At 45.2% G+C, this 23,992-nt stretch overlaps 1 protein-coding gene across 1 annotated transcript in view; it reads right to left on the bottom strand.

The window, feature by feature from the left end:
* The window catches only part of LOC121271154 (cAMP-specific 3',5'-cyclic phosphodiesterase 4A-like), a 559,215-nt gene that overhangs the window by 13,096 nt on the left and 522,127 nt on the right, over positions 1-23,992 (bottom strand). Inside the window, exons 3-4 of the mRNA XM_041176914.1 lie at positions 20,632-20,668; positions 11,517-11,587 (exon numbers count right to left, since the gene is read on the bottom strand). Coding sequence (XP_041032848.1) covers positions 11,517-11,587; positions 20,632-20,668 — 108 coding nt within the window. The remainder of the gene's footprint in view (positions 1-11,516; positions 11,588-20,631; positions 20,669-23,992) is intronic.

Genomic DNA, 23,992 nt, shown 5'->3' with positions numbered 1-23,992 from the left:
AGGAAACAGACAGGATACACACAGATAGGAAACAGACAGGATACACACAGGCAGGAAACAGACAGGATACACACAGATAGGAAACAGACAGGATACACACAGATAGGAAACAGACAGGATACACACAGATAGGAAACAGACAGGATACACACAGATAAGAAACAGACAGGATACACACAGGCAGGAAACAGACAGGATACACACAGATAGGAAACAGACAGGATACACACAGATAGGAAACAGATGGGATACACGCAGGCAGGAAACAGATGGGATACACGCAGGCAGGAAACAGACAGGATACACGCAGGCAGGAAACAGACAGGATACACACAGGCAGGAAACAGACAGGATACACACAGGCAGGAAACAGACAGGATACACGCAGGCAGGAAACAGACAGGATACACACAGGCAGGAAACAGACAGGATACACACAGGCAGGAAACAGACGGGATACACACAGATAGGAAACAGACAGGATACACACAGATAGGAAACAGACAGGATACACACAGGCAGGAAACAGACAGGATACACGCAGGCAGGAAACAGACAGGATACACACAGATAGGAAACAGACAGGATACACACAGATAGGAAACAGACAGGATACACACAGATAGGAAACAGACAGGATACACACAGATAGGAAAAAGACAGGATACACACAGATAGGAAACAGACAGGATACACACACGCAGGAAACAGACAGGATACACACAGGCAGGAAACAGACAGGATACACACAGATAGGAAACAGACAGGTTACACACAGATAGGAAACAGACAGGATACACACACGCAGGAAACAGACAGGATACACACAGGCAGGAAACAGACAGGATACACACAGATAGGAAACAGACAGGATACACACAGGCAGGAAACAGACAGGATACACACAGATAAGAAACAGACAGGATACACACAGGCAGGAAACAGACAGGATACACACAGATAGGAAACAGACAGGATACACACAGATAGGAAACAGATGGGATACACGCAGGCAGGAAACAGATGGGATACACGCAGGCAGGAAACAGACAGGATACACGCAGGCAGGAAACAGACAGGATACACACAGGCAGGAAACAGACAGGATACACGCAGGCAGGAAACAGACAGGATACACACAGGCAGGAAACAGACAGGATACACACAGGCAGGAAACAGACGGGATACACACAGGCAGGAAACAGACAGGATACACATGCGCAGGAAACAGACGGGATACACACAGGCGGGAAACAGACAGGATACACACAGGCAGGAAACAGACAGGATACACACGCGCAGGAAACAGACGGGATACACACAGGCAGGAAACAGATGGGATACACGCAGGCAGGAAACAGACGGGATACACGCAGGCAGGAAACAGATGGGATACACGCAGGCAGGAAACAGATGGGATACACGCAGGCAGGAAACAGACAGGATACACGCAGGCAGGAAACAGACAGGATACACACAGGCAGGAAACAGACAGGATACACACAGATAGGAAACAGACAGGATACACACACGCAGGAAACAGACAGGATACACACAGATAGGAAACAGACAGGATACACACAGATAGGAAACAGACAGGATACACGCAGATAGGAAACAGACAGGATACACACAGGTAGGAAACAGACAGGATACACACAGATAGGAAACAGACAGGATACACGCAGATAGGAAACAGACAGGATACACACAGGCAGGAAACAGACAGGATACACAAATGCAGGAAACAGACAGGATACACACAGATAGGAAACAGACAGGATACACGCAGATAGGAAACACACAGGATACACACACGCAGGAAACAGACAGGATACACACAGATAGGAAACAGACAGGATACACGCAGGCAGGAAACAGACAGGATACACACAGGCAGGAAACAGACAGGATACACACAGATAGGAAACAGACAGGATACACACAGATAGGAAACAGACAGGATACACACAGGCAGGAAACAGACAGGATACACACAGATAGGAAACAGGCAGGATACACGCAGATAGGAAACAGACAGGATACACACAGATAGGAAACAGACAGGATACACACAGGCAGGAAACAGACAGGATACACACATGCAGGAAACAGACAGGATACACACAGGCAGGAAACAGACAGGATACACGCAGATAGGAAACAGACAGGATACACAAACGCAGGAAACAGACAGGATACACGCAGATAGGAAACAGACAGGATACACACACGCAGGAAACAGACAGGATACACACAGGCAGGAAACAGACAGGATACACGCAGATAGGAAACAGACAAGATACACACACGCAGGAAACAGACAGGATACACACAGGCAGGAAACAGACAGGATACACACAGGCAGGAAACAGACAGGATACACACAGATAGGAAACAGATGGGATACACGCAGGCAGGAAACAGATGGGATACACGCAGATAGGAAACAGACAGGATACACACACGCAGGAAACAGACAGGATACACACAGGCAGGAAACAGACAGGATACACACATGCAGGAAACAGACAGGATACACACAGGCAGGAAACAGACAGGATACACACATGCAGGAAACAGACAGGATACACACACGCAGGAAACAGACAGGATACACGCAGATAGGAAACAGACAGGATACACACACGCAGGAAACAGACAGGATACACACAGGCAGGAAACAGACAGGATACACACATGCAGGAAACAGACAGGATACACACATGCAGGAAACAGACAGGATACACACACGCAGGAAACAGACAGGATACACACACGCAGGAAACAGACAGGATACACACACGCAGGAAACAGACAGGATACACACAGGCAGGAGACAGACAGGATACACGCAGATAGGAAACAGACAGGATACACACAGATAGGAAACAGACAGGATACACACAGGCAGGAAACAGACAGGATACACACACGCAGGAAACAGACAGGATACACACAGGCAGGAAACAGACAGGATACACACACGCAGGAAACAGACAGGATACACACAGGCAGGAAACAGACAGGATACACACAGGCAGGAAACAGACAGGATACACACATGCAGGAAACAGACAGGATACACACAGGCAGGAAACAGACAGGATACACACACGCAGGAAACAGACAGGATACACACAGGCAGGAAACAGACAGGATACACACAGATAGGAAACAGACAGGATACACACAGGCAGGAAACAGACAGGATACACACAGATAGGAAACAGACAGGATACACACAGACAGGAAACAGACAGGATACACACAGATAGGAAACAGACAGGATACACACAGATAAGAAACAGACAGGATACACACAGGCAGGAAACAGACAGGATACACACAGATAGGAAACAGACAGGATACACACAGATAGGAAACAGATGGGATACACGCAGGCAGGAAACAGATGGGATACACGCAGGCAGGAAACAGACAGGATACACGCAGGCAGGAAACAGACAGGATACACACAGGCAGGAAACAGACAGGATACACGCAGGCAGGAAACAGACAGGATACACACAGGCAGGAAACAGACAGGATACACACAGGCAGGAAACAGACGGGATACACACAGGCGGGAAACAGACAGGATACACACAGGCAGGAAACAGACAGGATACACACGCGCAGGAAACAGACGGGATACACACAGGCAGGAAACAGATGGGATACACGCAGGCAGGAAACAGACGGGATACACGCAGGCAGGAAACAGATGGGATACACGCAGGCAGGAAACAGATGGGATACACGCAGGCAGGAAACAGACAGGATACACGCAGGCAGGAAACAGACAGGATACACACAGGCAGGAAACAGACAGGATACACACAGATAGGAAACAGACAGGATACACACACGCAGGAAACAGACAGGATACACACAGATAGGAAACAGACAGGATACACACAGATAGGAAACAGACAGGATACACGCAGATAGGAAACAGACAGGATACACACAGGTAGGAAACAGACAGGATACACACAGATAGGAAACAGACAGGATACACGCAGATAGGAAACAGACAGGATACACACAGGCAGGAAACAGACAGGATACACACATGCAGGAAACAGACAGGATACACACAGATAGGAAACAGACAGGATACACGCAGATAGGAAACAGACAGGATACACACACGCAGGAAACAGACAGGATACACACAGATAGGAAACAGACAGGATACACACAGATAGGAAACAGACAGGATACACGCAGGCAGGAAACAGACAGGATACACACAGGCAGGAAACAGACAGGATACACACAGATAGGAAACAGACAGGATACACACAGATAGGAAACAGACAGGATACACACAGGCAGGAAACAGACAGGATACACACAGATAGGAAACAGACAGGATACACGCAGATAGGAAACAGACAGGATACACACAGATAGGAAACAGACAGGATACACACAGGCAGGAAACAGACAGGATACACACATGCAGGAAACAGACAGGATACACGCAGATAGGAAACAGACAGGATACACACAGGCAGGAAACAGACAGGATACACGCAGATAGGAAACAGACAGGATACACAAACGCAGGAAACAGACAGGATACACGCAGATAGGAAACAGACAGGATACACACACGCAGGAAACAGACAGGATACACACAGGCAGGAAACAGACAGGATACACGCAGATAGGAAACAGACAAGATACACACACGCAGGAAACAGACAGGATACACACAGGCAGGAAACAGACAGGATACACACAGGCAGGAAACAGACAGGATACACACAGATAGGAAACAGATGGGATACACGCAGGCAGGAAACAGATGGGATACACGCAGATAGGAAACAGACAGGATACACACACGCAGGAAACAGACAGGATACACACAGGCAGGAAACAGACAGGATACACACAGGCAGGAAACAGACAGGATACACACATGCAGGAAACAGACAGGATACACACAGGCATGAAACAGACAGGATACACGCAGATAGGAAACAGACAGGATACACACACGCAGGAAACAGACAGGATACACACAGGCAGGAAACAGACAGGATACACACATGCAGGAAACAGACAGGATACACACACGCAGGAAACAGACAGGATACACACACGCAGGAAACAGACAGGATACACACACGCAGGAAACAGACAGGATACACACAGGCAGGAAACAGACAGGATACACGCAGATAGGAAACAGACAGGATACACACAGATAGGAAACAGACAGGATACACACAGGCAGGAAACAGACAGGATACACACACGCAGGAAACAGACAGGATACACACAGGCAGGAAACAGACAGGATACACACACGCAGGAAACAGACAGGATACACACAGGCAGGAAACAGACAGGATACACACACGCAGGAAACAGACAGGATACACACAGGCAGGAAACAGACAGGATACACACAGGCAGGAAACAGACAGGATACACACATGCAGGAAACAGACAGGATACACACAGGCAGGAAACAGACAGGATACACACACGCAGGAAACAGACAGTATACACACAGGCAGGAAACAGACAGGATACACACAGATAGGAAACAGACAGGATACACACAGGCAGGAAACAGACAGGATACACACAGATAGGAAACAGACAGGATACACACAGATAGGAAACAGACAGGATACACACAGATAGGAAACAGACAGGATACACACAGATAAGAAACAGACAGGATACACACAGGCAGGAAACAGACAGGATACACACAGATAGGAAACAGACAGGATACACACAGATAGGAAACAGATGGGATACACGCAGGCAGGAAACAGATGGGATACACGCAGGCAGGAAACAGACAGGATACACGCAGGCAGGAAACAGACAGGATACACACAGGCAGGAAACAGACAGGATACACGCAGGCAGGAAACAGACAGGATACACACAGGCAGGAAACAGACAGGATACACACAGGCAGGAAACAGACGGGATACACACAGGCAGGAAACAGACAGGATACACATGCGCAGGAAACAGACGGGATACACACAGGCGGGAAACAGACAGGATACACACAGGCAGGAAACAGACAGGATACACACGCGCAGGAAACAGACGGGATACACACAGGCAGGAAACAGATGGGATACACGCAGGCAGGAAACAGATGGGATACACGCAGGCAGGAAACAGACGGGATACACGCAGGCAGGAAACAGATGGGATACACGCAGGCAGGAAACAGATGGGATACACGCAGGCAGGAAACAGACAGGATACACGCAGGCAGGAAACAGACAGGATACACACAGGCAGGAAACAGACAGGATACATACAGATAGGAAACAGACAGGATACACACACGCAGGAAACAGACAGGATACACACAGATAGGAAACAGACAGGATACACACAGATAGGAAACAGACAGGATACACGCAGATAGGAAACAGACAGGATACACACAGGCAGGAAACAGACAGGATACACACAGATAGGAAACAGACAGGATACACGCAGATAGGAAACAGACAGGATACACACAGGCAGGAAACAGACAGGATACACACATGCAGGAAACAGACAGGATACACACAGATAGGAAACAGACAGGATACACGCAGATAGGAAACAGACAGGATACACACACGCAGGAAACAGACAGGATACACACAGATAGGAAACAGACAGGATACACACAGATAGGAAACAGACAGGATACACGCAGGCAGGAAACAGACAGGATACACACAGGCAGGAAACAGACAGGATACACACAGATAGGAAACAGACAGGATACACACAGATAGGAAACAGACAGGATACACACAGGCAGGAAACAGACAGGATACACACAGATAGGAAACAGACAGGATACACGCAGATAGGAAACAGACAGGATACACACAGGCAGGAAACAGACAGGATACACACATGCAGGAAACAGACAGGATACACACAGGCAGGAAACAGACAGGATACACGCAGATAGGAAACAGACAGGATTCACACACGCAGGAAACAGACAGGATACACGCAGATAGGAAACAGACAGGATACACACACGCAGGAAACAGACAGGATACACACAGGCAGGAAACAGACAGGATACACACAGATAGGAAACAGACAGGATACACACACGCAGGAAACAGACAGGATACACACAGGCAGGAAACAGACAGGATACACACAGGCAGGAAACAGACAGGATACACACAGATAGGAAACAGATGGGATACACGCAGGCAGGAAACAGATGGGATACACACAGATAGGAAACAGACAGGATACACACACGCAGGAAACAGACAGGATACACACAGGCAGGAAACAGACAGGATACACACATGCAGGAAACAGACAGGATACACACAGGCAGGAAACAGACAGGATACACACATGCAGGAAACAGACAGGATACACACAGGCAGGAAACAGACAGGATACACGCAGATAGGAAACAGACAGGATACACACACGCAGGAAACAGACAGGATACACACAGGCAGGAAACAGACAGGATACACACATGCAGGAAACAGACAGGATACACACATGCAGGAAACAGACAGGATACACACACGCAGGAAACAGACAGGATACACACACGCAGGAAACAGACAGGATACACACACGCAGGAAACAGACAGGATACACACAGGCAGGAAACAGACAGGATACACACAGGCAGGAAACAGACAGGATACACACAGATAGGAAACAGACAGGATACACACAGATAGGAAACAGACAGGATACACACAGGCAGGAAACAGACAGGATACACACAGGCAGGAAACAGACAGGATACACACACGCAGGAAACAGACAGGATACACACAGGCAGGAAACAGACAGGATACACACAGGCAGGAAACAGACAGGATACACACAGGCAGGAAACAGACAGGATACACACACGCAGGAAACAGACAGGATACACACACGCAGGAAACAGACAGGATACACACAGGCAGGAAACAGACAGGATACACACATGCAGGAAACAGACAGGATACACACAGGCAGGAAACAGACAGGATACACACGCGCAGGAAACAGAGGACATACATAGATAAAAAACAATTAAGACACACACAGATTGGATACCCAGAGACAGGAAATAGGCAGAAATGTCAGGAATTGAGGTGTAGCGACAGAAGACACACTCACACAGACACAGACGCACAGACACAGAAACACACACACAGACACAGTAAATTGTAATCTGTAGCCTTTCCATGCCTTGTTTTGATATTGGGTTATAATATTATTGGTGGCTACTTTTTATTGGACCCTAAGTGATTGAGCATCCCATAGTGTGCATTCTAAAAGGCACATTACCAACAATGTCTTCAATGTGCCAGTCTCTGCTGTAGCTCAGGGCCAGATCTTGGTGACTAACTCGGGTAGCTCAAGTTGGGAAGCTTCCGAATTGCTGTTCCCGCCTGGGTAAAAAGTGTCCTGATACACACAATTTATTTCCTGGTGGTAGGGAGTGGTGCCTGGTGCAGGACAGACTCTGGCCTGCCAACCCCAGAAACAGGGCATCGGTGGCCACAGCGGCAGACAAGCGCTGAGGCAGGCTGTTTAGAAGGTGTGCCTCGGTTCTCTGGGCCCTTTTATCCCAGTTGTGCTTTAAGATTTTGGGCCCTCTATCTCTCACCCCTCAACCCGCCCCCCCCCCACCCCCGATCTAACCCCCATAGCTCCTTCTACCTTCCATGCCAACTTATTCCCCCTTAACTACTCCCACAATCCTTATAGTGTCCATGCCAAGTCATGCCCCTTCCTTGCCCATCTACTCATTATGCGCAATGCACATAACCAATAAGCCATGTAGCACAGTATATTAACAGTGCAGGAGGAGGCCATTCGGCCCATCGAGGTCTGTGTGGCTCTCTGAAAGAGTGTTCCAACTAGTCCCACTCCCCTGCTTTATTCCTGTAACCTCGCACATTCTCTCTTTTCAGGTAGCAATGCCTTTTGAATATCTCAACTGAACCTGCTTCCACCACCCTTTCAGGAAGTTTGTTCCAGACTCCAACCACCCTCTAGGTGAAAACATTTTTTCCTCACATCACATTTATTCTTTTTGCCAATTACTTTGAATCTGTGGCCTCTTGTTCTTGCTGTTGTCTTTAGTGGGAACAGTTTCTCACCATTTACCCTGTCCATAGCCCTCAGGATCTTGAATACATCTATCAAGTCTCGTCTGAGCCTTCTTTTCTCCAAGGAAAACTGTCCCAATCTCTCCAATCTATCCTCATAGCTACAATCCTTCATCCCGGGAATCATTCTTGTGAAATAATAATGTAATAACAATGACAAGCGTGGAGCTGCTGAGAGAAAAAAGAAACATTCACAAATCCTTCTTTGAATAAAGCTGCTGTTCTTACACCTCTATAAAAAGGACAATCAGGCAGACCATTAAAGTATCAATAACAGGGGCTTCAAACACTTCACACCTCTTAATCTTGTCCAAAGAAATATTGAGATATTGACAAAAGAGATCGCAAAATGCATGCATAATGTGGTTTCAGCGTGAGCCTAGATCAATAAAAGCATTAGCTCAGTAGGGGGGGGTTTCTGATTTTACAACCGAAGTAAATTGTTGACTTTGCTTGATTGACGTCTTTGAATGGTTATAATAAATCATTCTTAATGTGATTTCTTTTGTCAATGACTTAATGTTTGTTATTGGTAGTTTAATGTCCTGTCTGATTGACACTTTTGCAGGGTAGTAGGAACAGCAGTTCTTTTTTTCAAAAGAAGATTTGGGAATGGGTGTTTTTTTCCTCTCAGCAGTTTGACACTTGCCATTGTTACTTTAAAGCTCATTGGTTATATACATAGTGCATACTGGGTGAATGGGCATGGAATGTGCATGAGCTGGTATATACAGTGTGAAGGGCCATGGGGAGTTGCTGGAGGCAATGAGTTGGCGTGGAAGAGGCATAGGAGTTATGGATAAGAACTTTTGAACTTGCCTTTCAAAAGGTTCCCGAATCCATACTATTGTTCACAACTCCTCTGAGGGGCAATGAATCATGAGCCTTGGAGAAACTGGCATGACTCTACAGAGATGCCTACCCGTGCAATAGAGCCGACCAGGTTGGGAGTGCAGGGAGTGTGCTTGCTTCCCACAGCCTCATCCTGCGCCAGCAAAAATTGGGGGCATTAGGAATGGGGGCAAAAATCCAGGAATCATGTCCTGCCTGCCATTTTTAAATTCTGACTCCACGAAAATCTGGGCCTCAGTGTCTGCAGCGCTTCTCACTGTCATTGGCACCAGTTAGTGTAGGCTGATGCTGCGCTCAGGAGGACATTAGCAAGCACTATGCCACAGCACCAAGGGAGAGCAGAGTGAGAGGTTAAAGCCTGTTCAAGGTTTCTCCAGCATCAGAGACCACCAACCCAAATCTCAGCCTGAGAGAAATCCCTGGAAATCCACTGGAATTCCCCCTCTGTGGATCTGTTGGAATTGACCAGCAGGGGATCAACTAGGATTCCTTAGCGGGGGTATTTGCTGGGAAGGAATTGGCTGGGGTTCACTGGCAAGATCAAGCAGGATTCTTTGGCAAGGAATTGGCTGGGATTCTTCAGCTGGGGATCAGCTAATCCTCCAAAGTAACAACTGTTCTCATTGTTTCTCCAGGGCTGCTGCCAATGTTCCATCATGAGTAGATCAGGAGATTGAGATAATCGCGTGGAGATTGGAAGCAAGCATGTGTGTGCTTGGTGCACAGGGACCAGGAGCCACCAGGTTCATTTTCCAGCTGCTAACTCGGGTTAGTCAGTAACAATTGGCACCTTTCTAAAAAAACTGAGGCTGCCTGGTAAAGAAAAGGCTGAGAGGTGGCCTGATGGGGAACCTTTAAAATTGTGAAGGGGTTCAGTGGAGTGAATGTGGAGAAACGGATTCTACTTGCAACAACAAAGGGGCGTAAATATTAGGTAATCTTTATAAAGATCAAATAAAGAATTTCGGAGAAATTTCTTTTAAAGAAAGAACAAACTTTTATTTGCATAACACCTTTCACAGCACAGGATGTTCCAAAGTGTTTTTCAGCCAAAGCAGTGCTTTTGAAGTGTGGCCAATGCTGAAATGTAAGTCACAGAGTACTGAGAATGTGGAACAAGTTGTCACAGGAAGTGGTTGAAGGTAACATTATTGCGTTTAAGGGGAGGGTTCATGAATACATGAGGATATGAGAAAGCTGGGGATGAAAGAAAAATATGAAATCGGTAATTGCACTGGGAGAAACTCGTGGGTGTATAAACATCAACACTGACCAATAGGGCTGAATAGCCAGTTGTATCCTGTAGTATCAATGGGACTCTACATAATCTGTGACAGGACATAGATAAGAGACAGGACACGTGTCTAAACTTGTGATTGGGTTGTGAGAAGTTCTCATGGATTCTCTTCAGTGAATCACTAACTAATTGGTGACTGAACAGCAGTGTTGTGATTGGTCTGTGACTGGTCCTGTACTGTGATTTGATGTAAGCAACAGGTGCCTGGTACTCACTTATTAGGGGGTCCTTGAGTGTTGGCCAGAACAGTGAAGTTGTTTCTCACACTGCGCAAACTCGCCAGGATCTGAGGGGAAGACAGAAAGAGAGAAAGCAATAGATAAATGACAGGTACAGCATAGGTTAGATACAGAGTAAACATCCCTCTACACTGTCCCCATCAAACACTCCCAGGACAGGTACAGCACGGGGTTAGATACAGAGTAAAGCTTCCTCTACACTGTCCCCATCAAACACTCCCAGGACAGGTACAGCACGGGGTTAGATACAGAGTAAAGCTTCCTCTACACTGTCCCCATCAAACACTCCCAGGACAGGTACAGCACGGGATTAGATACAGAGTAAAGCTCCCTCTACACTGTCCCCATCAAACACTCCCAGGACAGGTACAGCACGGGGTTAGATACAGAGTAAATCTCCCTCTACACTGTCCCCATCAAACACTCCCAGGACAGGTACAGCATAGGTTAGATACAGAGTAAATCTCCCTCTACACTGTCCCCATCAAACACTCCCAGGACAGGTACAGCATAGGTTAGATACAGAGTAAATCTCCCTCTACACTGTCCCCATCAAACACTTCCAGGACAGGTACAGCACGGGGTTCGATACAGAGTAAAGCTCCCTCCACACCGTCCCCATCAAACACTCCCAGGACAGGTACAGCACGGGGTTAGATACAGAGTAAATCTCCCTCTACACTGTCCCCATCAAACACTCCCAGGACAGGTACAGCATAGGTTAGATACAGAGTAAAGCTCCCTCTACACTGTCCCCATCAAACACTCCCAGGGCAGGTACAGCACGGGGTTAGATACAGAGTAAAGGTTCCTCAACACTGTCCCCATCAAACATTCCCAGGGCATGTACAGTAATGGATTAGAAACAGGGTAAAGCTCCCTTTACACTGTACCTATCAAACATTCCCAGGGCAAATACAGCATGGGGTTAGATACAGAGTGAAGCTCCCTCTATACTTTCCCCACCACTCACAGGGCAGATACAGCACGAGGTATTTTACAGAGTAAAGCTCCTTCTACACTGTCTCCCTCAAACACTACCAGGGCAGGTACAGCATGGTTTAGGTACTAAATTACACTGTGGGTGTACCTATACCATGTGGACTGCAACGGTTCAAGAAGGCTGCTCACCACCACCTTCTCAAGGGAAATTAAGGATGGGCGATAAATGCTGACCCAGCCAGCGAAGCCCACATCCCGTGAATGAATAGAAAAAGAGTACAGAATTAGGGCCCTTCTACAGTGTCCCATCAAACAATCCCATTGCAGGCACAACAACTGGTTAGATGCAGAGTAAATCTCCTCCAACAGTGTTCCAACAAACAATCCCAAGGCAGTTATGTCATAGGTTAGATACAGAATAAAGCTCCCTCTATACATTCCCAAAATGTGTCTCCTCTCCAACTTCAGAACAGCACCCCTACTTAACCATTGAGGCATTTCCCAATTGCAAAAAAAATATGTAATCGTGAAAACAAGGAACTTCACATCCTAACATAGACAGGGATAAAATGGTAAAGGGCAAACACGGGCAGTAGCTTCTGAAATAGATACAAGAGAACTGTTTTGATTACTGTTTCCAATTCAGCGAGGAAGGAAACAGTGGGAGATATAATTCTGAGGAATGAAGTGGAGCATGTTTCAACTGGGATACTTTTAGGGAACAGCAATCATAATGCTGCCTTTAGAGAAGAGATAGTTTGGGCACAGACAAGGTATATTCCCACAAAATGGAAAGGCAGAGCAAACAAATCCAGAGCTCCCTAGATGACAAAAGAGATGGAGATTAAGAAGAAAAAATGTGCTTAGGCCAGATGTGGATAATTTTAAAAAATTCATTCATGGGATGTGGGCATCGCTGGCTGGGCCAGCATTTATTGCCCATCCCTAATTGCCCTTGAGAAGGTAGTGGTGAGCCACCTTCTTGAATGGCTGCAGGCCATGTGGTGTAGGTACACCCACAGTGCAGTTAAGGGAGTTTCAGGATTTTGACCCAGCGACAGCAAAGGAATGGCAATATAATTCCAAGGATGGCGTGTGGCTTGCAGGTGTTCCCAGGCATATGCTGCTCTTATGGTGATGGAGATCACAGTTTGGAAGGTGCTGTCAAAGGATCCTTGGTGAGTTGCTGCAACCAAGAATCAGAATGAATACATAAGGTTCAAAGGGGAAGTGAAAAAGCATATAAGAGAAACAAAGAGAGAGTATGAAAAGAGACTAGCAGCTAATATAAAAGGGAATCCAAAAGCATTCTGTGGACATATGAATAGTAAAAAGGTGGTAAAAGGAGGATTGAGGCTGACTAGGGATCAAAAAGGAAGTTTATGCATGGAGGTAGGGGGCATGGCTGAGGTATTAAATGAAAACTTTGCACCTGCCTTTACCAAGGAACAAGATGCTGCAGAGGTCATGATGACTTACTTACTCTTTTGCTCCAGCCCTGGTGGTGTCCTGCTCTTTTCGGTTCTCCTTAAATGTATTTCACCAGGGGTGGAATTTTACAGCCCTGCCAAAGTCAACAGAGTTTAGAATGGCTTGCCACATTTTACAGCCCCTTTCCCACCGTGACGAGGCCCAGGTCTTCATTGTCTGGGCCCGAATTCCCTTCTACCTGGTGGTGTCCATTCTACTGCCATTCTGCCAGGTTGGATGTCCAGGAGTCTCTGTCCTCTCTCTGTCACGAAGTCCCACGGGCGCCTCTGACCATTCCTCTGTAGCACTCCTTCATTGGTGATGCTGTCTTTCCATGTGATGCCCAGGATCTTATGTAGGCAGTGCTGGTGAAAGATATCCAACTTACATCACCTTTGCTGTTCTCTTCCATGTCTCGTTGGCAAAGTTTGCAGCTGGTACTACTTTGGACATGTAGAGTCACAGCTTTATGGCCGTGTTGATGGGGTTGGATGCCCAGACCATGTGAAGCCGCCAGGTGACCTTTGCTGCTTTGGCAATTCTTGTGTGGACATCGATTTCTACATCGGCCTCCCTGGAGGTGTTGTTCCGTAGGTAGGGGATGTGCTCGATGTCCTCCAAGTTCTGTTGCCCAATTGTGATGGGATGGCCTTGTTGTCATCCAGCCATCACTGTCTTGGTCTTCTCACGGTTGATGCATAGCCAACATTGGCACCGTTACTCTCAAGACTGGTGGTCATGCCTTGGAGTATGCGCAATTCTTCGGCCACAAGGTGATGTCGTCTGTGAAACCCAGGTTCTTCAACCATGGTGGTGCTGCCATAGGATGCCATGGTCTGCACCCACCATCACCTTCCTCATGATGAAATCAATAATCAAGAGGAGAAAGAATGGGGAGAGAATGCAGCCTTGCTGCGATGATATTCAAGAAGTGCATGGGGCTCATGCTGGTCTTGATGCAGCATCTGGAGTTGCAGAAAAAGGCTTTGAAGGTGTCTTTGGGATGCCGTACTGTTGTGTAATGTATCAGCGTGACTGCCGATGGGCACTATCAAAAGCCTTCTTGAAATCAATGAAGTTGATAACAAGTGATTTCTGATATTCTAGGTCATGATGAAAGAGGAGGTAATTCAGATGCTTGAATGGCTTAAAATTGATAAGGAGGCATTGAATAGGCTGTCTGTACTTAAATTTGACAAAGCACCAGGGTTGGATGGGATGCATCCAAGAATACTGAGAAAAGTGAAAGTGGAAATTGCAGAAGCACTGCCATAGGTTTTCAGTCTTCCTTAGACTCAGGGGTGATGCCAGAGGACTGGGGAATTGTTCAAAAAAGGGTGTAAAGATAAGCCTAGCAACTACAAACCAGTCAGTTTAACCCCAGCATTGGGGGAGCTTCTAGAAATGATAATTTGGGGGAAAATTAATAGCCACTTGAGTGAATGCGAGTTAATTAAGGCAAGCCATAATGGATTTGTTAAGGGCAAATCGTGTTTCATTAACTTGCTGGAATTTTTTGATGAGTTAACATGTAGGGTCGATGAGGGCAATGCTGTTGATGTGGTGTACATGGACTTCCAGAGGGCGTCTGATAAAGTGCAGCTAATATAAAAGGGAATCCAAAAGTATTCTATGGACATATGAATAGTTTAAAAAGTGGTAAAAGGAGGAGTGAGGCTGATTAGGGACCAAAAAGGAGGTTTACGCATTGAGGCAAAGGGCACGGCTGAGGTATTAAATGAAGACTTTGTACCTGTGGGCGAGGTTATAGCTCATGGAATAAAAGGGACAGTAGCAACATGGAATTGGCCAAGTTACAGGAAACAAAGTAATGGTTAATGGACCTCAGACAGGAGGAAGGTTTGTAGTGGAGTTCAGTGTTAAGAGCTTTGCTTTTTCTGATATATATTAATTACCTAGACCTTGGTGTACAGGGCACAGGTTCAAAATCTGCACATGATATGAAACTTGGAAGCATTGTGAACTGTGAGGAGCATAGTGTGGACACTATCAAAAGGACATAGGCAAGTTGGTGGAATGGGTGGACAAATGGCAGATGAAGTTCAATGCAGAGAAACGTGAAGAGATTACTTTTGGTAGGAAGAACATGGAGCGACAATATAAAATTAAGGGTACAACTCTAAAGGGGGTGCAGGAGCAGAGGGTCCTGGGTGTGTATGTGCATAAATCATTGAAGGTGGCAGGACAGGTCGAGTGAGCTGTTAACAAAGCATACAGTATCCTAGGCTTTGGCAATAGAGGCATTGAATATAAAAGAAAATAATGTTAAACTTGTATAGAACACTGGTTCGGCCTCAGCTGGAGGACTGCGTCCAGTTCTGGGCGCTGTACTTTAGGAAGGATGTGAAGGTATTGGAGACAGTGCAGAAAAGATTCACGAGAATGGTCCCAGGGATGAAGAACTTCAGTTATGAAGAGAGATTGGAGAAGTTGGGACTGTTCTCCTTGGAGAATAGAAGGCTGAGAGGAGATTTGATAGAGATATTCAAAATCATGAGGGATCTGGATAGAGTAGATAGGGAGTAACTGTTTCCATTGGTGGACGGATTGAGAATGAGAGGGCACAGATTTAAGGTAATTGGGAAAAGAAGCAAAAGCAATTCGAGAAGGAACTTTTTCACACAGTGAGTGGTTCGGGTCTGGAATGCACTGCCTGAGAGTGTGGTGGAGGCAGGTTCAATTGAGACATTCAAGAGGGGTTATTATCTGAAAAGGAAGAAGTGCAGGGCTATGAGGAGAAGTTGGGGCAGGGGTGGGTGGAGTGGCCCTAGGTAAGTTACTCCTGTGTAGGGCTGGCACAGACATGATGGGCCAAATGGCCACCTCCTGTGCTGTAACAATTCCCTGATAATATTAATCTTAGAGTTGTTATGAAATGGAACGAGGAGCAATTAAAGGTGGAGATATTAAACTGGAGGAGGGCTAATTTGGTGGATTGGAATCAAAGATTAGCAGGTAAAACAACAAATGAGCAATCAGAGGCCTTCAAATAGGAGATAGTTTAGGCAAATATTAAACACGTCCTTAAGGGGGGCTGGAAGAGAATTTAAAGTTAGAACTCCCTAGATGACTCTAGACATAGAAGTTAACATGCATTAGAAAGAGGAGGCTTATGATAAATGTATTCTAAAAGAATTATGCATTACGTATTCTAGCATACAGGAAGTTCAGGAGAGAACTGAAAAAGGAAACGAGGGGTAAACAGAGTGCATGAGAAAAAAATAGCAGCTAACACTAAAGCAAACACTAAAGTCTTTCATAAACATTTAAAGAGTGAAAAGGTAGTCAATGGAAGGGTGGGGCTGATTAAAGATCAATATGAGTACTTTTTGTGGAGGCGGAGGACATGGTGAGGTATAAATTAATACTTTGCATCTGTCTCTGCAAAAGAAATGCTGCCAATGTCATGGTAAAGGAGCAGGGGGAGAGAAATTTGTTTAGATAAAAATAGAAGGGGTACTCAAAAGATTGGCAGCACTTAAAAGCACCTGATCAGATGCACCCCAGGTTATCGAGGAAAGCAAGGTTCTGGCCACAAAGTTCCAATCCTTAGAAACCGACAAGGTGCCAGAGGACTGGAGGATTGTAAATGTTACACCCCTGATTAAGAAAGGGGATAGGCAATCACAGCTGCAACTTCAGGCCACAGCCAAAAGCCAGTGGGAGAGACCATAATCTGGACAAAATTAATTTTTTCTTGGAAAAATAGACATTAATGAGTGACAGCCAGTCATTTTATATACAGACTTTCAAAAGTGTTTGACAAAGTACTGAATAAAAGATCAGTCAGCAGAATTAAAGCCTGTGGGATTAAAGAGGAAATGTTAGCATGGATACAAATTTGGCTAAGGGACAGAAAGTAGAGAGTAGCAGCGAACACATGTTTTCAGGCTGGAGGGAAGTGTACAGTGGTGTTCCCCAGGGGTTGGTATTAGAGCCATTGCCCTTTTTGACCTATATTAACTTGGGCGTACAGAGCATAATTTCAAAGTTTTTAGATGACATAAAACTCAGAAATGCAGTAAACAGTGAGAAGGACATTAAACTTCAGGAGAACATAGACAGATTGTGAAGTGGATGACATATAGCAGGTAAAATTGAAGGTGAGAAATGTGAGGTGATGTATTTTTGATGGATGAATGAGAGGCAATATGTACTAAATGATACGATTTTAAAGAGAAGGAGGAACAGAGAGACGTGGGTGTGTATGTACACATTTAAAGATAGCAGGACAGTGTCACAGACAAGAGGATGAGGTGAACTGAATTAGCATTACTGTTCCCCTCTTCTGCCCGTGACAGCGGAAGTTTAATTTTCAATTTAATTCGTTTCCCTTACTATTCTTTACCCTTGTTGAAATGGGGCGTTGGTGTGTTTCTCAAGGCCCAGTTTATGAAGTCCAATGTCAAAAATAGCCCCACAGCAAATTCTTTACAGTGAAACAAAACAAGGATTTTTTAAGACATTCAAAACCCAAGGAAGGGATCGCGAAACACATTCACACGCCCAAGCATACAGGGTAGAAACGCAGAGAAAGAAGAGGAAAGAAGTTACAAATTTCGAGTTACAAAAAATAACCAAAAGGTATTGGCTTTAATTCACATGAATAGAGCTCAGTAAGTCAATGCCCAATAAAGATTCTTTCAGCTGGCTTTGTCTGGCAGAATTCCTGCTCTTTTTCCTAGGAGCTCGGTTGCAGGTTGAGGCAGTTGAAGATGCAGTGTTCTTGTATTTTGGAAATTAGTTCACTTTGTAGGCAAAATACAGGGCTCTTTCTGGAGATCAGGCTTTGACAGAGACAGCCTGGAGTCCTGTTTTTCCTTCTGAGGTTAAACAGCAACTGAAGACAGAATCCAAAAGCTGTATAATTAAAGCAATTCAAACAGCTCAAATCTCAGTCATATGACAGGGTGGTTTCAGGTCCAGCCATAAAGCTAACAATGTACTTTAAGGACCCCTTTTAAAACTCATTGTAACTTGAGCAGATAACTGTGGAACAATTAGCACAACGTTGGAGATGAGGAGTCACAATAGCTCTTCCTTTGTTCAGAGCTGGCTAGGGCAGACATCCCATCTGCTAGTCCTTTGTGTTGGCTTGGCCAGCATGTTCATACATTGCAAGGGGTGTCACATTCCAGGAGGATGATGAGTTAGCTTTGTCTATTGGAACTGCTGAAAATCTTCTAGAACTACCATCACGTGATCAGCTGTGGCTATTTCATCAGCCCAACAATACTGCCCATTTCAAAAAAGCAGAATTTAAACAAGAGAATATGGAAGAGAAACAAATTTTAAAGATTTTTTCTTTCTTCGCACCTTCTTGGCATGACAACAGGTTGAGAAAACTGTTAAAAAGCCTTTGGGATCCTTGGGTTTATAAACAGAAGCATAGAATACAAAAGCAAGGATATTCTGCTAAACCTTTATAAAACACTGGCTAGGTCCCAGCTGGAGTATTGGTGTCCAATTCTGGCCACCACACTTTAGGATGGATGTCAAGTCCTTGAAGAGGGTGCAGAAGAGATTTACTAGAACGGTACCAGGGATGAGGGACTTCAGGTATGTGGAGATAAGGATTGTTCTTGTTAGAACAGAAGTGGTTAAAGAGAGATTTAATTGAGACTTTCATAATTATGAGAGGTTTTTATACAGTAAATAAGCAAATGTTGTTTCCAATGGCAGCAGAGTTGGTAACTAGAGGACACAGTTTGAGGTGACTGGCCGGAGAATCAGAGGGAGATGAGAAGAATTTGTTTACACAGTGACTTGTTGTGACCTGGAATGTTTTGCCCAAAGGGGATGTGAAAGCAGATTTGATAATAACTTTGAAAAGGGAATTGGATAAATATTTGAAAAGGGAAACTGGGAAATAGGGCATTGATCAGATAGTTCTTTTGAAGAGCATTGGGGTTGATTGGATAATTCTTTGAAAGAGCCAGCACTAAGCGTTTGTACTCTGTCAGCCATGAGCAATATGACTAGGGAAAAAAATACATGAGGTGTTTTCCCATAGCCTCCTTCATGAGTGCTTGAAAGAAATATGTCTTCTTCCCAAAAGATCCTCTGCCTGTAAGCAACCACTTTCCTTCGAGATTCTTCTGCCATCACTACTAAAAATTCCCTGATTCCACTGTCTCGTAACCCTGCGCATGGGACTCTTACCTTGGGCTTAGGACGACTTGCAAAAGGGCAGGGATGACCACTCCCTGCGGTCTCAAATGACCCTGTTACCCAAATGAAAGGGCCGAATAGCCTCTTTCTGTGCTGTTCTTGTCTATGATTTCCCATTTCTCACATTGCCCAACGTGAACACTCTAAGAACACCAATTAGTGAAGGTCGGTGATTGTTTTTTATGCCGTTCCACTAGAACTGAATTCAAAAAGAAAAAATTAATTGAATCTACAATCCATACATTCAGCAGTGAGAGAAGAGTTTCATCCCGTCTGAGCTGAATGTGACCCCAGGTGCCAGTGGCGCTAGTGCCTGATTCACAGCCCCATCCTGCAGTGACATATGATAATACCTCTTCAAATAGTCTGAAGTGGACTTTTCAAGAGATTTTTATTTGACTTGTGATTTTTGTAAGACATTGTGGAGTGACAGAGGCAGATAGAAAGACAAGACAGCCTGTAAGATGATGTTTAGCTTTCAACTTACCTGAGCAAAAGGAGTGACAATGAGGTCCTCAGTATGTCTGAAAGAAAAACACATGAGTTGACAACATGGACTGATAAGTTGATTACAAACCAAGAAGTACCGACAGAGAAACAGAGATACAGTTATTGGCAGAGCAGGAGTTAGAGAGAGTAAGTGAGAAAGAGAGACAGGGGTAAAGTTAAAGGCACTATACATAAATTGTTACAGGCAGAAAGAAATAGAGTGAGATAAAGAGATACACATGGGAGAGAGATTAAGATAGAGAGGGATAGACAGGACGAGGAAAGAGACAAAGAGAGGGTAAGAGAGAGAGAAACAGAGATTTACTCAGATGAGAACAAGGATGTGAAGCATTAGTTATGAGATGAAACTTGAGTTGATGGGGCTCTCTTCACTGAACAGGGAAGTTGATGGGGGTAAACTGATGGAACTGTTAACCGGTGTTTCCTGCACCTCTTGTATCTGGTCTCTCCTAAAGCTGTTTCTCCTCTATCTGTTCTGTTTCCTGTATCTCCTGTATCTGTCTTGTTTCCTGTATCTCCTGTAACTGTCCTATTTCCTGTATCTGCCATGTTTCCTGTATCTGTCCTATTTCCTGTATCTCCTATATCTGTCCTGTTTCCTGTATCTGCCCTATTTCCTACATCTCCTGTATCCGGCCTGTGTTTTGTATCGCCTGTATCATCACTATTTATTGTATCTCCTGTATCTGCCCTGTCTCCTGTATCTCTTGTATCTGCCCTGTTTCCTGTATCTGTCCTGTTTCCTGTTTCTCCTGCATCTGTCCTATTCCCTGTTTCTCTATATCTGCCCTGTTTCCTGTATCTCCTGTATCTGCTCTGTTTCTTGTATCTCCTGTATCATCCCTACTTACTGCATCTCCTGTATCTGCCCTGTTTCCTGTATCTCCTGTATCTGCCATTTCTTGTATCTCCTGTATATGCCCGTTTCCTGTATCTCCCATATCATCCCTATTTTTTCTATCTCCTGTATCTGCCTTGTTTCTTGTACCTCCTGTATCTGCTCTGGTTCCTATATATCCTGTATCTACCCTGTTTCCTCTATTTCCTGTATCTGCCCTGTTTCCTGTATCTGCCATTTTCCGTTTCTCCTGCACCTGCCCTATTTCCTGCTTCTTCTGCATTTACCCTATTTCCTGTTTCTCCTGCATCTGCCCTATTTCCTGTTTCTCCCATAACGGCCCTGTTTTCTGTATCTCCTGTATCTGCCCTGTTTCCTGTATCTCCTGTATCACCCCTATTTACTGTATCTCCTGTATCTGCCTTCTTTCCTGTATCTCCTGTATCTGTCCTGTTTCTTGTATTTCCTGCATCTGCCCTGTTTCTTGCATCTGCCCTGTTTCCTGTATCTGCCCTGTTCCTGTCTCTTCTATACTTGTCCTGTTTCCTGTTTCTCCTGTTTTTGCCCTGCTTCCTGTTTCTCCTGTATCTGCCTGTTTCCTGTATCTGCTCTATTTACTGTATCTGCTGTTTCTGCTCTATCTCCTGTACCTGCCCTATTTCTTGTACCTCCTCTATTTGCTGTCTCTCCTGTATTTTGTGTCCAATTTTGTGCTGAGCACACAAGATATTTTTGGGCAGGATCCCAATGTAAACAAGCTTTTAGGCTTTCCTGGTATATTATGGAATAAACAAATCAATCAGATTATTACAGTAAGTTAAAAAAGTGATAGTTGATAATGACTTGTTTTCCCCACCCACGCTCAGTGCGTGATGGTTAGTGGGCTGAAAACTGCCAGGTGTCATGTCTCGGGGCAGATACATTGTGGATGAGTGAAGGCCCTTGCTGCTGTCAGCAGTTTAAAGAGTTCAGTCAATATTTACTTAGTCTAGGGCTGCAGAAAGCTGAGCAAATGTGAGTTCTGTGTCAAGGATTTCGGAAAGAACCAATATCTAAAATGTAAAACCTACATATGATCGCTAATTAAAAACTTACATATGGTGTATATATTTAGGAATCTTTTGTGCAATGCAGAATATCAGGTAAGTTGTTTTATTGACTTATTACCTGAGGATTACCACAGGCAGGTTACTGGAGTGAAGCACCTGTCTCATATAAATAAGGAAAGACTTGCATTTATATGGTGCCTTTCACCACCTCTGGATGTCCCAAAGCACTTCACAACCAATGAGATACTTTTGAAGTGTAGTCAATTTTACAATGTAGGAAATGTGATAGCCAATTTGCATACAGCAAGATTCCACAAGCCACAATGAGATAATGACCTCGCCCAATTTTCACTCTATCAGAATGATTGGAAATAAAATTAGGTGGGGAGGGCGTTCTATATTGGACAGTTTGATAACCAGCAGGTTTGATAACTGCTGTTTTTGATACTGGGTGTGTTTGTTAATGGCTATGTTGGATAACGGACTAGTTGAGTAATGGAAGGGTTTGGTAATGGCCGTGTTCAATAATGAACATGTAAGCTGCTCCACCAGGATATGATTCAGCCCATGACATCAAGATTCAACACCAATGTATCACTCTGATATTAAGATGAAACTATATCAAAGCAACAGCTTTAAGGCCAAAAAGTATAATTGCATTAAATTTGAGCAACTAACTGCTGTTATTGAAGTGGCCACGTGCTTGGAAAAACTTGTCAAAAGTGAGCATTCTTCTGCATCTGAGACCGTTCAGCAGCAGCTCTGTTGACATGCTTGGAGTCGAGTCTCTGAAGCTTTTCTGTTCACTCAAGCAACGCAAAAGCGTGAAAGTGCTAAGAAATGCTCCAGAACTTTTCATCCCTTCGGCGCTGACTGCAGATGAATGTGTGTTTTAGGGGGCAGCTGAACAATTGGACAACTGGGCAAGTAGTACAATCCCCTTGGGAAAGGGGCCATGGCACAGTCACTGGTGGAGGCGCTCACAGCTCCTTGCAATGTCTTTACTCAGCTTTGGACCAGTATCCCTCGTAGTTCAAGCTAACAGTGCAGCCTTGCAGTGTGGGTTAGGAGAATGCCTGCACCTGAGCTGAGAGTGCAGCCTGCAGTCCAGTGGCCGAAGCTGCCGCCGATTGGTCAAGTGGAGTGGGGCAGAGGTGGGTGAGGTTTCGGACAGCCATGAAGGGCACTGTACACTGGTCATCCAAGTGGTGGCCAGCACTTTCCTGCATCTATGAAGGGGCCTTCAGACTTAACCAAGCGTGGTTCTTAGGACACCCATGCTAACCCACGGGTCTCTCTCTTTGATCCTGCAGGAAGAGAACGAGAACATCAGGATCATGGAGCCTGGTGTTTTAGCAATATGCCACATGACTTACAGAGGCCAGAGAAGAAGCAGAGACCAGCGGAGATGACTGGCTCAGCAAAGGGAGGAGTACCTCCCTCAAGGTGAA

Source organism: Carcharodon carcharias, chromosome 30 (assembly GCF_017639515.1).
Source record: "Carcharodon carcharias isolate sCarCar2 chromosome 30, sCarCar2.pri, whole genome shotgun sequence".
In the NCBI taxonomy this organism is placed as follows: domain Eukaryota; kingdom Metazoa; phylum Chordata; class Chondrichthyes; order Lamniformes; family Lamnidae; genus Carcharodon; species Carcharodon carcharias.
Note: the sequence above shows the minus strand (reverse complement) of the source record. Positions and strands in the feature narration are given on the sequence as shown.